Consider the following 18,345-nt stretch of genomic DNA (forward strand, 5'->3'; position numbering starts at 1 on the left):
CTGAGTTCCTCCAGCACTTTGGATGCCTTGCTTTGGATTTCCAGCATCTAAAGACTTTCTTGTGTGTGTGATTGACTTTGACTTTGGACTTTGAACAAAGACCCACTTTAATGGCAGTTAAACAAAACACAAATTCCCAAGAACCAACCAGATCTAAGAGGTATCTCCCAGTTGAATACACTGAAGACAATTGTGCCAAACCTCAGAGGAATTGTATTTTAGAGTGTTTTGAATAATAACCAGAACCAGAAGCATTATCCGTGCACCTGGGCTAGTTACTTATGCATTTTGTGCATTTTATGATGGATTAAGTGATGAGTTTCTATTCATCTGGGTTAAATACTGGAGAGAGATTTGATGACAATATTCTGGTGTTGCTGCATTTGGAACCATTGAGTTCAAGGAACTGAATGTCAGGATGGGAATAAAACCAGTACACTCATACCTTGGCAACAATTTTGTCCTCGTAATCAGGACATACAGTAAAAGGAAAAGTAAAGTTAACTATTGACTATGGATGCTCTGTCGATCCTCCAGTCATTCTTAAAACAGCCCTGATGAAGAGAATATGAATCAAAATATTTAATACCTTTATCTGGCAGAGGTTCAGTCACTACTTCAGGTGACACTTGAGGTGGGACTGTCGTGATGAGGGCTGGAGTGGCTGCAGTAACTTTCAGCATATCCATAGTCCTAGTAGGTTCTTGAGCTGTTGTACTGTCTACTGGTTTTGAAAGAACCTCATCCTTTTTATGTTGAGATTCTTCTGGTAATGAAACATCTGTAATACCAGGTGTTATAGGCAATGTCACCACAGGGGATTTGCTGGTAACTTCAGGAGATCCTAAAGGTTCTTCAATGTCTTCTGGTTCTTTACTTATGTCAATAATTCTTGATGCAATAATACTTTGGGAAACTTCAGAAGGCTCAACACTGACCTCATGTGGTTTTCCATTGACTTCTGAGTCCCTGCTTATAATTGGAATCCCAGATGGCTCCCCACTTATGTCTGGAATACCAGACGGCACCTCAGTTATTCTAGGAATCCCAGATGGCTCCCCACTTATGTCCGGAATACCAGACGGCACCTCGGTTATCCTGGGAATCTCAGATAGCTCCCCACTTACGTCTGGAATACCAGACAGCACCTTGGTTATTCTAGGAATCCCAGACGGCTCCCCACTTATGTCTGGAATACCAGACGGCACCTCGGTTATTATTGGAATCCCAGACGGCTCCGCACTAATGTCTGGAATACCAGATGGCACCTCAGTTATTCTAGGAATCTCAGATGGCTCCCCACTTATGTCTGGAATACCAGACGGCACCTCGGTTATTATAGGAATCCCAGACGGCTCCCCACTAATGTCTGGAATACCAGACGGCACCTCAATTATTCTAGGAATCCCGGATGGCTCCCCACTTATGTCTGGAATACCAGACGGCACCTCAGTTATTTCAAGAATTCCAGATGGTTCCCCACTTATGTCTAGAATTCCAGATGGCACCTCAATAATTTCAGGAATCCCAGATGGCTCCCCACTAACATCTGGAATTCCAGATGGCATCTCAATAATTTCAGGAATCCCAGATGGCTCCCCACTAATATCAGAAATCTTTGAAATATGTTCCTCAATTGGGCCTTTCCCAACTTCAGCAATTTTAGTTGCTGTTGTTGGATATTCCCACTCTTCTGTAGGTAGCAAGATTACCTGGATTCCAGAAGGTTCCCCACTTACATCAGATATCCCAGAAAGTTCCCCACTTATGTCAGGTATTCCAGAAGGTTCTCCACTAATATCAGGTATTCCAGAGGGTTCTCCACTAACATCTGGTATTCCAGAGGGTTCTCCACTAACATCTGGTATTCCAGAAGGTTCTCCACTAATATCAGGTATTCCAGAAGGTTCTCCACTAATATCAGGTATTCCAGTTGGTTCCCCACTAATTTCGGGAATTTCAGGTTTGCCACTAATATCAGGTATTCCAGAAGGTTCTCCACTAATATCTGGTATTCCAGAAGGTTCTCCGATAATATCAGGTATTCCAGAAGGTTCCCCACTAATATCAGGTATTCCAGAAGGTTCTCCGCTAATATCTGGTATTCCAGAAGGTTCTCCACTTATATCAGGTATTCCAGAAGGTTCCCCACTAATATCAGGTATTCCAGAAAGTTCTCCACTAATGTCAGGTATTCCAGAAGGTTCCCCACTAATATCGGGTATTCCAGTTGGTTCCCCACTAATTTCGGGAATTTCAGGTTCGCCACTAATATCAGGTATTCCAGAAGCTTTTCCGCTAATATCTGGTATTCCAGAAGGTTCTCCACTTATATCAGGTATTCCAGAAGGTTCCCCACTAATATCCGGTATTCCAGAAGGTTCTCCACTAATGTCAGGTATTCCAGAAGGTTCCTCACTAATATCAGGTATTCCAGAAGGTTCTCCACTTATATCAGGTATTCCAGAAGGCTCTCCACTAATATCGGATATTACAGAAGGTTCCCCACTAATATCTGGTATTCCAGAAGGTTCTTCGCTAACATCAGGTATTCCAGATGGTTCTCCACTAATATCTGGTAATCCAGAAGGTTCTCCACTAATATCAGGAATTCCAGAAGGTTCTCCACTAATATCAGGTAATCCAGAAGGTTCTCCACTAATATCTGGTAATCCAGAAGGTTCTCCACTAATATCTGGCAATCCAGAAGGTTCTCCACTAATATCAGGTAATCCAGAAGGTTCTCCGCTAATATCAGGTATTCCAGAGGGTTCTCCACTAACATCAGGAATTCCAGAAGGTTCTCCACTAATATCAGGTAATCCAGAAGGTTCTCCGCTAATATCTGGTAATCCAGAAGGTTCTCCACTAATATCTGGTAATCCAGAAGGTTCTCCACTAATATCTGGCAATCCAGAAGGTTCTCCACTAATATCAGGTAATCCAGAAGGTTCTCCGCTAATATCAGGTATTCCAGAGGGTTCTCCACTAACATCTGGTATTCCAGAAGGTTCTCCACTAATATCTGGTATTCCAGAAGGTTCACCACTTATTTCTGGAATTCCAGAAGGTTCTCCACTAATTTCCGGTAATCCAGAAGGTTCCCCGCTCACTTCAGCTTCTGGTACAGGTGTTACGTCAGCAGATCCTGAAAGAAAACATAAAAAAGGAGCTTAGAGATAGTGTACAGTATTCAGTTTTTACTTAGACAGCACTTTGGGCCCTCTTGCCTCTGAACATTCTCTCTTGCCATAGATCCCACATCCTGTATGTCTCTGTTATTTCAAAAAATGGGCTGCTTGAACAGAGTTTGCAGAACTTATAATGCACCGTTCCTGGACCATGTGTCTGGTTCCGTGCTCTCCACAAAACTATCAGAGAGCTGAGGGAAACATAGGAAAATGAAGAACAAAGCACGTCTGAATGTTCTGGCAGCACTCCTGTTTAGAGGCTGCTTGACCTGCTGGAGATAGTCTGAAGGTCAAGCAGCATTGTTGGAGGGCAATGAACAGCTGACAAGATCATTGCTTTGACCATGTGGATGACCTTTCATTTTCAGCTGCCATTGAGCCAAAATATTCAATGAACAGTTCATTGACAAGTTATAGAACTACGCAGTATAATTTCCTTACTGTGCTCAACGGTGAAGTTAAATAGTTTGGGAACAAATCCTTTGGCCCAACTCATCCATGCCAACCAAGATATCTACCCAAGCCAGTCCCATTTTTGCCCATATTTGGTCCATGCCTTTCGAAACCTGGAGCAGGCTGGAAGATGTGCATCTTTGCGGTGTGGTCCTGTGGATGACCCACTTCATTGCTGATGTTGCTAATTGAAGTGTCGTGGGAGACTAAAACATCGGGATAGCAGGTGGTGTGTACTGCTGTCAGAAGACGGCCCCTGTACTTGACTGACCCTCTCTCTTTTGATGGTGAACAAGAGCCCGTTGGCCCTTGAGCCGGTGGGGGGGGGGGGCCTGGAGAAGTGGCACGGAACAGCAAGCTCTCGCTGTTGCAGGAGCAAACTCTCTTCTCTTTCTCCCTCACTGGTGAGAAAGACCCTATCCGAGTTACCAAAGTGCTGGATCCTGGACTGAAGTTTTTGACGGACTCTAGATCAAGTTGGGGATTTTGGCTATTGCTTGCCTGGTTGGAGGGGCTTCAGTGTTTCTGCCGTTGCAAGTGGCGGGAGGGAGAGGGTGAGGGTCGATGCTTCTGCTGCTGCTTGCGTGTGGGAAGGTAGTGAGGGACTTTGGGGCTGAAGTACTCCTGTCCTTTATTCCTTTGGTTTTTTTGTTTCATGGATGTCTTTGAAGAGTAAGAATTTCAGGTTGCATACTGTATACGTTCTCTGATATGAAATTGAACCTCTGAACCTTTCTTATTCATTTGTCCGTATGACTGCCTTTGAAAAGTTGTTATTCTATTTTATCATATTTTCTTATGACAAAGGAAGGCATTCAGCCCATCGAATCTATGCCAGCTCTCAGATCATCTCTCTCACTTCCCCATTTCTATCTCATTTGTGTCCATCAAATTGCACCTCCCAGCCCCCGGATTTCTCTATCGCCCACCTACAGTAGGGGTAATTTACAACAGCCCAATAGTGCAGCAAGCTACACGTCTGTAAACTGAGAGGAAACTGGAGCACAAGGGGGAAATACAAACACAGCTGTAATAGTGTGAAGGCACCACACAGACAGTACCAAGGCCGAGACTGAACCTGTGTCGCCGCAAGCCCAAAGCCAGCCCAATCACTCAATTCTTTGTCTCCCAATGTAATGCAAGGTTCTCTCTCAGTATCACAACTTGCCAATCATTGTAAATCATCTGAGAGAAGGTGATTTAACCAACTATATCCATGCTAACTGCATGGGATGGTACGATAGTGCAGTGGTTAGCACAACGCTTCACAGTACCAGTGACCCAGGTTCAATTCCCGCTGCTGCCTGTAAAGAGCTTTGTACGTTCTCCCTGTGGCTTTCCACCGGGTGCTCAGGTTGCCTCCCACAGTCCAAAGATGTACTAGCTGGTAGGTTAATTAGTCACTGTAGATTGTCCTGTGACTGTCCTAGCATTAAATCCGGAGTTGCTGGGTAGTGTGAAGGGCCCACTGTGCACTGTTTCTCAATAAATAACAAACTGATTATGTCAATCAGTTTCTTGGCCTATAGGTTAGAACATGCCAAGTGCTCATCTTAAACACAGTGAGTTTCAGATGCCCACCATCAGTGAGTAGAAAGACTCATCTCCCTTTGCCCATTACCTTAAATCTGTTCCCCCAGTGATACAGTCCTCTCTGTTATAAAAATAGGTCTCTCCTGTAAAAACTGTGAATGTCTTCAATGATTTCTCAGTCACGTTTCTCTCCAGTTATTAACATAATGCCACCCGGCATCTTTAGAAATGAAGGGATAACTTTATAAATATATAATTTGCAGCTTTTTAATGGGAAAAAGTTCAGTTGCTCTAATATTTGGTTGCTTGGTTGTCAGCGTCAGTCAGTAACAATTTCCTGCCTTCTTGTCAACAAACTCACCAGGCTCTACTGTAGGCATTGCAGTTGGAAACAGTTCCTTATCCTCTTCGGTTATGGTATATAGATCTGGGATGGATTCAGTGGTGGCCTCAGAAATCTGGAATACTGTAGATAATTCAGGAGGTCGTATCTCCACCCGAGGCACCACCTGGGTTGCTATGGTCTCTTCAATCACACCGATTGTGACGGTGGGCTGCTCAGTAGTCTCCTTGACAAATACATCGGTTTTGCCTAGCTCGGCTTCCTCTGGCCTCACAGTCCTGGCTACCTCGAGCTCTACCACAGGAGTCTGTGTGACTTCACTCACTGGGATCACAGGTACTGTCAGCTTCTCGACCTCGGGCTTCTTCGTCACCACGGGAGTTATGGTATCTGGAACATATTAAAGAAATCAACAAAATCATTTTATTCTGAAGATTCATTTAAAATATTACTGTAAAATAAAAGCTTTTGCCTGTGAGAAAATGCCAAAAAGTACAATGGAAACTTTCCAAAGTGATTTCCCAATCTCACACTTCAACATCCTGTAATGGGTGACAAAGTTGCTTACACCTTTCCTGTGATGCCTCTGCTAATTCTGTACCAACATTATGGGAGAAGAAGAGGATGAATCTTGGGAGAAGTTGCTTTCTATCATAGCTGGTCACTAACCACAGTTAACTAATGCTTCTCAGTTTATGCCCACACTTCCTTTCAGCTCTTGAATCTTTAGGTCCATGGCCGACATCTCTCATAAGGCTTCATAATTCAGATAAAGCCTTTTCATACAAAATGCTGGTGGTGCACTGCATTTTGTGTGTGTTGCTTGAATTTCCAGCATCTGCAGATTTCCTCATGTAAAGCCTTTTCATGCTGTTTTTATCTTTTTGAGTGAGAAATCAGGAATGATGTACACAGGTGTGTTCTCTCTGTTCAAGAGAGGATATACTTACATTGGAGAAACTTGTTTACTACGCTGATTCCTGAGATGAATATGTTATATGAAGAATGGTTCAGCAAACGTATACATATTGGAATTTAAAAACTGAGAAGTCATGTCCTTGAATCTTTTAAAATTATAATACCTAAAATAATAATACTTCATTATTCATTTTTTACCCTGTTATTTATCTTTTGCATTATTTAGTAACTTTTATGTCTTGCACTGTACTGCTGCCGCGAAACAAGGAATTTCACGACATATGTGATGCACCATCAATAACTCTCCGAGACGTGAGGCGAGATATAGGTTTTTATTGACTGGAAGAAAGAACACGTAGCAATTGACCACCATGCTACATCCTGGAGACTGAGGGCCGGGCTCAGGCCGCAATCGCCTTTATACCGGGGTCTGTGGGAGGAGCCACAGGAACAGTCAGCGTGGGGGGGGGGCGGCGTATCCAGACAGGTATATGTAGTTCACCACAATATGTGAGTGACTGTAAACCTGCTACTGATTCTGATTCTTTGGGGCTCAGAAATGCAGATTCTGAGTGGGTGCTTTCCCTAGAGAACAACGCAGAAATAGGGTGCAGTTTCTCAAGATAAGGAGATGCCTATTTAAGACTGAGTTAAGGAGGAATTCTTCTGTCAGAGGGATGTGAATCTTTGGAATCCTCTACACAATAAGCTGTAGTGACTGAGTAATTGAATGTAATGGAATTTTGGACTGTTGGAAATTTGACAGACACTTGGGAACAAGGCAGAAAACTGCAGGCAAAGCCAAGGCCTGCAATCTTATTTAATGGCAGAGTAAGTCTGTGGAGCTATGTGGATTACTCAGCTCCGAATGACTCTGTTCTTGTGTTTTGTTTATTACTATCATGTTGAATAGCTGAGTTAATTGAGCATTTTTTTTGCCAGCATCATAGATACCTTATGCATCATATAATTCCACATAGACAGTCTCCTTCAGTGACAGTATATAAATTTATAATATACTACTATAAATAGTGTACATTTTTACTTATGGCATGGTTGTGTAGTGTTAGCACAATGCTTTACAGTACCAGTGACCAGGGTTCAATTCCAGCCGCTGCTTGTAATGAGTTTGTACATTCTCCCCGTGACTGCGTGGGTTTCCTCTAGATGCTCTGGAGATGTACTGGTTGGTAGGTTAATTAGTCATTGTAAATTGTCCTGTGATTAAGCAAGGGATAAGTTGGGAGATGACTGGGCTGTGTGGCTCGGAAGACTGGAAGGGCGTATTCAGTGCTGAATCTTAATAAACAGGCAAATAAATAAACAATTCCAACTAAACAGTGTCTTTCAGTGACAGTAAACTTATGATAGAATACCAATATACATTCTTTCCTAAAGTTTATCCTACTGCTTTATATTTGATAATTAATGCAGGCTACACTCAAATATAAAACGTAGATAAGGATAAACTTTCGCAAAGAACGTACTTTGGTGGTCTATTATGAATTTGTAAACCTTAGCAGAAGGAAACATTAACGACAAGTCAAAGAAACATTCTTTGACAGTATAGACTACTTTACCAGTGTAATAAGTAGATTGACTACATTAATTTTAATTGTATTTGAAGCTTAAACCTCAAATTTTCTTTCTTTTTTAATGATTTTTATAGCACAAATAAAAATACTTCAGGACTTTAGGCTCGCAAATTTAGTGTCAGGCTCACTCAGATGCCAACATAAATTGGGATAGAAAGAGAGCTAAATTTGCCCCTTCAGTTCTCAGAGACTTGTTACAAGGCACTGGTCCTGAGGATCAGATTCTTGTGTAAAGCAGACTGTACAATGTTCCAGTCACAAGCAACATATACTCAACTAAGGGTATGCGTCATAGTTGTGCAGACTGGGTCTGACCTCTGAAGACAGCTCTACCAGTTTGATCGTAACATTTTGCCATTTTCACACCAAGCATCCTTGTAGAGCCATTTTGCAATTTATGGCTTATCTTTCGGGAATACATGCAGACTGAATAAAATCTGTATCAGCTCCCTTGGAGATGAGTCCTCATTAAATAGTAAGCAGCCTACTAGAGGAAACCCAGTAGATCAAGCAGCAGCTGTGGGGGAATTGATTTGGGTTGAAACCCTGCATCAGTCCTGAAGCAGCATTTTGGCCCGAAACTCAGCCAATTCCTTTCCCCTCCACAGATGCTGCTCGGCCTGCTGAGTTCCTCAAGCAGACTGTTTGTCGTTCCAGAATCCAGCATCTGCAGTCTCTTGTGTCTTCATTCACTGAAGATGGGTGGGGTTATACTGCCCCAATACCATAACTGTTTCATCTTCCACATGTTTAGGAAATGGAAAGGCACTTCCTTCCTACATACCTCTAAAGCAGTAGACATCATAGCGTGACTCTGCGTCAGGGTATCCGGTCTGATCCAGGTTCAGGTACACCGTTCTCACTCCAGCTTGCCCGCTGCCGCAGTACGGTCTTGGAGTTTGGATGGGGTATCTAACACTGCCGTCTGACAGCCAGCCTGCTCGGCACCTATCCATGCCCTGTTTCCACGCTGCGTACAACTGGCCAGTGCTGGCTATCTTCGCGTTATGGCTGAGACAGTAGTCAACTGCTTCCTCGTAAGTGAATCCATCTGCCACAGTTGCGTGGAATACCTTCCCTGTGAAAAGCCGGCAGAGTGACACAAACTTAATGATGCCATTGTTTTGAATAAAGACTCATTTTAACTTTTGAATATATAGTATAATTTTGGAAATAGCATTCACAAAATTTTCAAGAGCTTTTTAAAATTTAAGTGGACAGGTTATATGGTGGTATCATCTTTTACTTTAATAAAGTATAATTTTTTTATAATTGTCTTTTTTATTTTAAAATCCTTTTTATTAATTATTATTGAAGATTAGCAAAAAAGATACATTAAGTCAATATGTCAGTATGTACAATAAGGAATTAAATTAGCAAATAACTGATTAACAAAGCTAAGTGATATATGAATAATAAGAAGAAAAAATAAAGTGTTAAGAATAAAAAATATATCATTGTCATTACATTTAACCAATTTATTAGCATGGAGATTATTATTTAGGATCTCTGGAATAATACTGTTTTGACACAACACAATCTGTCTATTCATCATTTGAAGTCTTTATTGTACACTTCAAGTCATGTGGTGTCTTATGTGCCTACCATTCTACAGCTTCAGCACTCTATAGGGTCATAAAGCCAGAGAGCATGACAGCACCGAAACAGGAACTTCAGACCATCTAATCCACATAGAACTGTTTTCCTGTCTGATCCCACTGGCCCATATCTGGACCAAAGCTCACCATACCCCTCCCATCGTTGTATTTATCCAAACTTCTCTTAAATGTTGCAGCCGAACCGGCATCCACTGCTTCCGCTGATATCCCGTTCCGCACTCGCACCACTCTCTGAAGAAATTCCCTCCCTCAGGTTCCCCTTAAACATTTCACCTTTTACCCTTAACCTATGACCTCTAGTTGTAGTCTTACCCAATCTCAGTACAAAAGGCCTGTTTGCATTCACCCTGTCTGTACCCCTCAGAATTCTGTACATCTCTATCAAATCTCCCTTTGTTCTCCTCTGCTCCATGGAAATAAAATCCTAACCTACTCAACCATTGGAGATCTGATCTATATATCTGATCATTGGAATAATGAAATACATCGTTGTATTCCTCTTGAAAAAGTTACGTATAATCTAAGAAATTAATATGATATATTTTTGAAAATTTGGTTCCCATACTTACAAAGAATAGGATTAAATAAAATAGGATCAAAGTGTCCTTTGAAGATAAAATTATAGTAATTGGGGAAAGTAAAAATAAATATCAAAATTATTTTGAACTCCATGGAGCATGTGGGGATCCACCAATATCCAGGCAATCCTTCTCTTCTTTCCTTTTTTTTTCTTTCTTTCTTTAGATAAGGGTTAAGGGGGGGGGGAGGGTCAATATTATTTTTCTTACTATTTTATTAACATATTTATTCTTTGTAATTTCTAAAATTTAATAAATAAATAATATTTAAAAAGACCTACTCAACCTTCTCCTATAACTCAGGTCCTAAGTTCATGCCAACATCTATGATAACCATTAAAAAAACAAATTAGTTTGTTATGAGGTTGTTGGATCTCTCCTGATATGATAAGATTTAGCTGTGCCTCTTTGATGCCGAGGAGGATAATTTAATCCTTCATTTTATGAGTTGAGATGAAATATATCTGCTTAATATAAAATATTAAACCTGTCACCTTCTCATTATTGGCCTCAAGTTTACTCTGTAAACATTTCCCTGTTTCTAGTTCCTTCATTGTTGCTGGGTCAAAATCCTGGGAGTCTCTCCCTAACAACATCACACATTCATAATATAATAACAGCATAACAGCATTAACACCTCTACTTCCTCAGGAGTCTGTGGAGATTGAGCATGTCATCAAAAACCTTGGCAAACTTCAATCAGTGTGTGGTGGAAAGTGTGATGACTGGCTGCATTATGGCCTGGTAAGGGAACACCAATGCCTTTGAGTGGAAAATCCTGTAAAAGGTAATTGATTTGTCCCAGTACATCATGGGTAAAACCCTCCCAACCATCGAGCACATCTACATGAATCATTGGTATAGGAAAGCAGCATCCATTATCAAAGATCCTCACGACCCAGGCGAAGCTCTTTTCTCGCTGCTGCCATCAGGTAGAAGGTACAGGTGCCTCAGGATTTGCACACCAGGTTCAAGAACAGTTATTACCCTTCAATCATCAGGCCTTTGAACAAAAGGGATAACTACACTCATTTAAGGACTCTTTTATCCTATTATTTCATGCTCATTATTTATTGCTTTTTTTTAATATCTGCATTTGCACAGTTTGCTGTCCATTGATCCTGTTTACAATTACTGTTCTATAGATTTGCAAAGTATGCGCACAGAGAAAGAATCTCAGGGTTGTATGTGATGACATGTAGAGACTCTGATAATACATTTTACTTTGACTTTGAAGTGTATACCCTCACCTCAAGGACCACAGTGGTTCAAGAAGGAAGGGCACCACCACCTTCTCAAAGGAAACTTGGAATGAGCAATTAAGTGCTGCCTGATCGAACGTCCCTTAAATGAATATACACGTGGCGGAATGGAGATACATCTCTACCGAAAGAGGTATAAAGTACTCCTTCCCTCCGCTAGCCTACAGGTCAGCCTTGGGCAAGGTGTACATCTGCTTACCCCCTGGTTAGGGTCACATGAAGCCACGGGAGCAGGTGGTGGATGTTTGTATAAGCAATTGGTGCATATCACAATTTCTGGCTATGCAACTACTGACATCATGTAGCGAATCTCTGAAGAATATTGATAATGGCTTGGGTCACCCATCTCGTAAAGACACTGCCCAGAAGAAGAAAATGACAAATAAGCCCTGCAGGAAAATTTGCCAAGAACAATTTTGCTCATGGAAAGGCCATAATTGCCTATGCCTATGAATGAATGAAAATAGCTAAATGAAGATGAAAATGATAAAGAATGTAAAGAACTGAAAACCCTATGAAAAGTAATGGAGATGGGCCATCATGGATAAAGTCCTCCCCACCATTGAGCACATCTACACCAAGCAGGAAAGCAGCCTCCATCAGCAGGGACCCCCACTCACTGCTGTCATCAGGAAGGAGGTACAGTAGCCTCAGGACTCATACCACCAGGTTCAGGAACAGTTATTACCCCTCAGCCATCAGATTCTTGAACCAAAGGAGATAACTTCACTGAATTTCACTTGCCCCATCATTGAAATGTTTCCACAACCCATGGATTCACTTTCAATGGCTTCTTATCTCATGCTCCTAATATATTGCTTATCTATCTATCTATCTATCTATCTATCTATCTATCTATTTATTATTTATTATTGTTATTTTTTTTTCTTTTGACATCGGTTGAATGCCTGAGTTGGTGAAGTCTTATATTGATTCTGTGATGGTTGTTATTCTATTACAGATCTACTGGGTTTGTCTACAAGAAAATTAATCTCAGGGTTGTATATAGTGACATATAGATATTTTGATAATAAATTTACTTTGAGCCTTGAGGGCATTGCAACAAAGTTGAATTTTTCACTATTGTTCAAATGAATTCTAAATGTTTTATGGCAATAATTTTGGCATCAACACATCATTTACTGTTTCTTACACTTCTTCTGTAGGTCTGCAAACCATGAAATTCAAACTCCTTATCTTTCGTACTTGTATCGATGACCTCTATATTAAGTTTGGGGTCACCCAAGCTATATTTCTCAATATACCACATCTCACATAAGCTGCCTGATTTGCTGAGTATTTCTAACAGTTTTTGTTTTTAACTTAAAGTTTTTTGTTTTTAACTAGAATCTCTGCTTTTACCTCTTATGTTGGGTTGGGGCGTGATTAATAGGATGACAAAGGGATTGGCACTATGGTTCCCAGGTAAATCTGCATACTGTACCTTCTAGAGCTTCAATGTAGCAGTAGACGTCGTAAGTTTCTTCTGGACTGCGAACACCGTAACTCCTTACACCCGGAAAGCCGCCTTTGTCACCAAAGCAACGATCACGAGGGTCAGCCATTGGGTACCTAAGAACAAGGAGTTTGAGATAAGCAAACTTTACAATGTTATCCCTAAGCAATATCAATTTTGCGGACAAAGAAAGAACAGAAAGGCCAGTTAGTAGGCAACTTGGATAACTTACTTCGGGGGATCTTTTGATTGAGAACATTATAGCATGAAAGTGATCAAAGCTGGGAGGAAGGTGAGTGCGGAAGTTATTTCTGTGTCGTCAGTTTTGTTGCATTAAAAAACAAAAACCTACATTTTTTTTGCTGTTCTATGCCACTGGTATTGTAGAAATGTGGACTGCAACAACTTAAAGTGGAGGATCATGACTGTCTTTAGGAATAGGCAATAAATGCTGGGAGAGGACAACCCAGTATGGATGGGAGGTCCAAACAACACACACACAAAATGCTGGTGCTGGTGCAGGCCAGGCAGCACCTATAGGGAAAAGCACTGTCGACATTTTGGGCCGAGACCCTTCATCAGATGGGAAGGCCCACTGTAGCCAGGCCAAAGTGAAGGGCACAATTATTGGCAAAGTCTTTTTCTGTTCTATAGATGTTTTAGATGCCTATTAAGACTGGTAATCTGTGAGGTTTCAGAAGAACGTAGTTAAATTTAGATCTTTGGCTTCTAACCCCTGACACATTGCTGGAATATCATGTCGATGATTCAGGATGAGGGTACTGTTAATAGGTACTCTTGAGGTGCTGGGGGTGTTGTTAGGGACTAATTAGGTCTCTATGTCCTATTTGTAAAGGCTCGTGCCAGGAAGGAAAGGACCCAGGTGTCATGGTAAAGAAGATGTATAAAACTGTAGATATTCACAGACAATTTTAGCTTGAGAGAAGAAGTTCCTCATTCACTAAGCCTCTTTTATAAGAAGATATCCATCTCTAGTTTAGAGTCAAGTTCGTTTTTTTCCTTTATGAAGTATTATCACTCTTGCAATGTACAAAACATGCCACCCAATTTGAGCACAATAACTACTTGTAGGACTGATAATAGACAGATAATTTTTTTATTTCAATGACTTTGGCTGAGATATAAATATGTACCGGGATACGGAGATAACTCCCATAATGCTTTACAGAATATTGGATGGAATCGTTGAGAGATCAGAAGAGAAATTCTCATCTGAAAGGCCCTCACTCTGGGGGAGGGGAGGGTTCTGTTGGAGAACATTAGCTCTCCAAGCTACTTCCAAAGCACCAAACCAGTGGAATCAGGAAGTCTTTTACGCATAAAAGAAAGTAAATAAAAATAAAACAAAATCCGATCACAAGGAAGTCTAGAGCCTACGTTTTTGTTTAATATTAAGGTCATGTAGCTATGGTGTGAAAGTGGTGCCAGGATTAGCCATGATCTAAGAAAATGGCTAACTAGATATGAGGGGCTCAATGGCCTCTAACTCTTATTGCTTTAATTACTTAAAAAATTGTAAATATTGACTTGATTTGCAGCTTAAGGTAGTACCAGCCCAGAGGATATCATCACTAAGTTCGTTGAAATAGAATAGTTATTAATAAATTTATGTTAATTTATGACAATTTATGTTGGTTTATTAATTTATGTTGATACATGTTTGTAGTTCCTCTGCTGTAAAAAAGCAAATTTCCATGACATTTATACCATGTGCAAGTATGCCTACGACAGCAAAAAATTGTCACATAACAACAAGTTTCAAGTCAGTGATAATCAGAATCAGAATCAGGTTTAATATCACAGGCATATGTCGTGAAATTTGTTAACTTAGCAGCAGCAATACAATGCAATAATAATAATAATAATAATGATAATACAGAAATATAAATAAATAAATCAATTACAGTAAATATATGTATATTAAGTAGTAAAATAAACAGTGCAAAAACGGAAATAAGAAAAAAAGAGTGAGGTAGCGTTCATGAGTTTGATGTCCATTTAGGATCAGATGGCAGAGGGGAAGAAGCTATTCCTGAAATGCTGAGTATGTGCCTTCAGGTTTCGGTACCTCCTTCCTGATGGTTATAATGAGATGAGGACATGCCCTGAATGATGGGGGTCCTTAGTAATCAACGTTGCCTTCCTGAGGCACCGTTCCTTGAAGATGTCTTGGATACAATGGAGACTAGTACCCATGTTGGGGGTTGACTAATTTTACAACTTTTACTGAGAGAACTGAGTCCGAACTTGAACATATCACATGATTACATAGCCACTGGGGCCAGGATTTCTAGTTTGCCAAATAAATGACCAAATAGAACTGAGAAGTGGGAAGCTTTACCTGACAGTCTGGTCAGAAAGCCAGCCTGCATCACACTGGTTGTATCCTTTCTCATAGGCTGCCTGCAGCTGCTCTGGAGTGGCAATAAAGGCATTGTTTTCTAAGCAGGCTAGCTGGGCCTGGGTGAAGTTAAAGCTATACCTGCTTGAAATGGCACGGTAATGGAATACAATCCCTGTTAAAGAAACAAATAAACAAGCAATTGAACTGAGCCGTATTAAGTTCAAGGTCAAGTTTATTGTCATTCAACATGTATATCTTCAAACAAAACAATGTTCTTCCAGACCAAGGTGCACAAAAGAGTACGTTTACCTCGCACACAAAACATAAAGTAATATTATGACAAATAAATTAACAGATAATAAAATATGTTCCAGAAGATTGACATTCACAATAATCATGTTGCAATGAAAATAAAGGATGCTGGAAATGCTCAGCAGGTCAGGCAGCATCTGTGAAGGGTGAAAAATAGATAACATTTCAGATTGATGACTTTTCATCATAACTTGAAATGTTAACTGTTTCTCTATCACAAAATGCTGCCTAACCTGCAGAATGTTTCTGGCATTTGCTACACTTCCATTTTGCTTTTAAAAGGAAGCACACACTTTTCCTTTATACTATATACGTATTCCTTAACATAAATGCATCTTAGGATTTCAGTAAGATAGAGATCAGATAAATCTTGTTGTTCATCCTTTGCCATCAAGCAGGGCTCCCAAAGATGTATGATATGGAAAGTTTCACTGTATTTTGAATAGAAAAATTATATAACAATTGTTGCCCTTCCAACTAGGATCACGAGCTCTCTATCATGTGCTCAAGAGAGTACCCAACAAAATTCCTATAATCTCTAGAAATATAAAAGAATATATACTAGATTTTTTAACCTGATAGAAGATGGGGTCACTATGTTTGTTGCAGTTTTAATCAAAAGAATGAGGACAAATTTTGATATTTGCATGTCACTCAACATTTGGATGAAATGAGAGCTATGTTTTGCTCAAAAACTAAATGATCATACCATAAGTGTGAAGTAAATTCCTTTAATTATCTCATCCCTAGTGCCTTAAATGGCACAAACAGTGAAACAGTAAGTGGAGAGCTAAGAATTTAATATGGGAAGCCAGGATCTAAATTTGGAATCCGTACGAGAACCATTAGAGGTTAAAACCAGATAGATCATACACAATAAGTTAAGAGACCTCAGAGTGTACTGCTCGGCCAACACCAAATTCCTAATAAAGGTAAATATATTTGGTGAATAAAGTTGATCCTTGATTCTTAATACCATGTAATTGCTGAAGTCAAGACAATCACAATTTTTAAAAGATAAACGATTCCTAAGAGGGTGTAAAGAAGGGCCAGTGCGATGTGATTAACTTTTGAATGCTTACTGTGTGAGGTATTTTAACTCACCGGTTGGAGCCATTGGGCTGATGGGACATAACGTTGAACTCTCATCCACCTTGATCAGTTTTTCGGTGATGGCTGCCGTAATTGGGGTCACTGTCTCAGGCGGAGCTGCTGTTAGCCCTTCGGGTGGCGTTGCCAGAACTTCTGGAGCTGCTGTTATCTTGGGAACAATCTCTTCTATGGTGTGTGGAGCAGGAGTTGGAATTTCTGTGACTTCTAGTCCTACAGTTCCTGTCAGTTCTTCGGCGGGTACTGAGACCCCGACAGTTGCTACCACAGATACTGGCACTTCTGGACTGGAGATCTCCTCAGGGGTGATCAGATCTTCGGGTAGGCCTGTAACGTTCAGAAGGATAATTCCCTCGGTAACAGGTTCTTCAGGAGGTGGGATTCTGACAGTTTCTGGGCTGAGGGATATGGTCAACTCAGGAGCTTCCTCAGTAGATGGCAGAGTCACTGGAGTGAAGGGACTTAATGTAAAAACGTCTCCCTTTGCTTCTCCCTCTTCAGTAGGCTTTGTGAAGAATACTTCTACCTTTTCAGGTATGGTTTGGATGGTAAAGGCGCTTCCCTCTTCGGTAAATACCTCTTCTGCCTCAGTGGCTAGGTAGGTGAGTGGGGTTTCTGTGATTGCTTCTATAGTAGGCTTTCCTGTTGAGAAATAGCAGAGCGTTGAAGAGATTATCAATGAGGGAGTCAAACAGCCCTGTGCAGGCTACCAACAAACTGAATTCTCTATCAATCAATGCGTGGTCGTGGCCTATCTTGCTTTCCTTATGGATGGTCAGCTCTTCTGTTGAGGTGGGGAACCAGCCACACTTAGACTATTGTGAGCAGTTTTGGGGGCCCCTATCTAAGGAAAGACGTACCTGCATTTGTGTGGGTCCAAAGGAGGTTTCCGGGAAAAAAATGATTAACATATGAGCAGCACATTTTGACGCAAGGTGTGTACTCGCTGGACTGGGAGGATCTCATTGAAACTTAGCAAATATTGAAAGGCCTAAATAGAGTGGATGTGCAGAGGATGTACAGTAGTGGGGGAGTCTAGGACCAGAGGGCACAACTTCAAAATACAAGGATGTCCCTTTAGAACAGAGATGAAGAGGATTCACTTTAGCTAGAGGGTGGTGAATCTGTGTAATTCATTGCCACAGGCAGCTGTGGACACCAGTCGTTGGGTGTGTTTAAAGGTAGGGATTGACAGGCTCTTGATTAGTAAGGGCGCCAAAGATTACAGGGAGAAGGCAGAAGAATGGGGTTGAGAGTGATAATAAATAAAGCATGGTTGAATGGTAGTGGAGACTTGATGAACTGAATGTTCTAATTCAGTTTCAATGTCTTATTTCAAATCCATTAGGACTCATTGGGATTTGCATGCTAGCCTTGAATGCTGGAAATGAAGTTTGAACTTTACCACTCTTGGGGGATGTAACAGATAGTGCGCATGGGGAAAAATAGGATGCTTGAAGATTATGTTTAGCATTGGTTTGGCTCTGAGGGAAGATCACTGGTTCCTTGGCTTCAATTGCATGTTCATTTCACTTTTTGTAGTGGCTGGCGTTTGGCTGCAGTCACCAGTACAAAACTCTAGAGTATGGGCTCTCAACCATTTTTTTATG

General features: G+C 40.8%; 1 protein-coding gene across 3 annotated transcripts in view; it reads right to left on the reverse strand.

Annotated features, from left to right (window-relative positions):
* LOC132382569 (aggrecan core protein-like) overlaps positions 1-18,345 on the reverse strand; it is a 106,245-nt gene that overhangs the window by 34,072 nt on the left and 53,828 nt on the right. For all 3 annotated transcript variants that reach the window (XM_059952906.1, XM_059952905.1, XM_059952904.1), the window contains exons 7-12: positions 16,730-17,377; positions 15,311-15,485; positions 12,937-13,064; positions 8,818-9,111; positions 5,539-5,910; positions 590-3,148 (exon numbers count right to left, since the gene is read on the reverse strand). In XM_059952906.1, coding sequence (XP_059808889.1) covers positions 590-3,148; positions 5,539-5,910; positions 8,818-9,111; positions 12,937-13,064; positions 15,311-15,485; positions 16,730-17,377 — 4,176 coding nt within the window. The remainder of the gene's footprint in view (positions 1-589; positions 3,149-5,538; positions 5,911-8,817; positions 9,112-12,936; positions 13,065-15,310; positions 15,486-16,729; positions 17,378-18,345) is intronic.

Source organism: Hypanus sabinus, chromosome 28 (assembly GCF_030144855.1).
Source record: "Hypanus sabinus isolate sHypSab1 chromosome 28, sHypSab1.hap1, whole genome shotgun sequence".
Classification (NCBI taxonomy): Eukaryota; Metazoa; Chordata; class Chondrichthyes; order Myliobatiformes; family Dasyatidae; genus Hypanus; species Hypanus sabinus.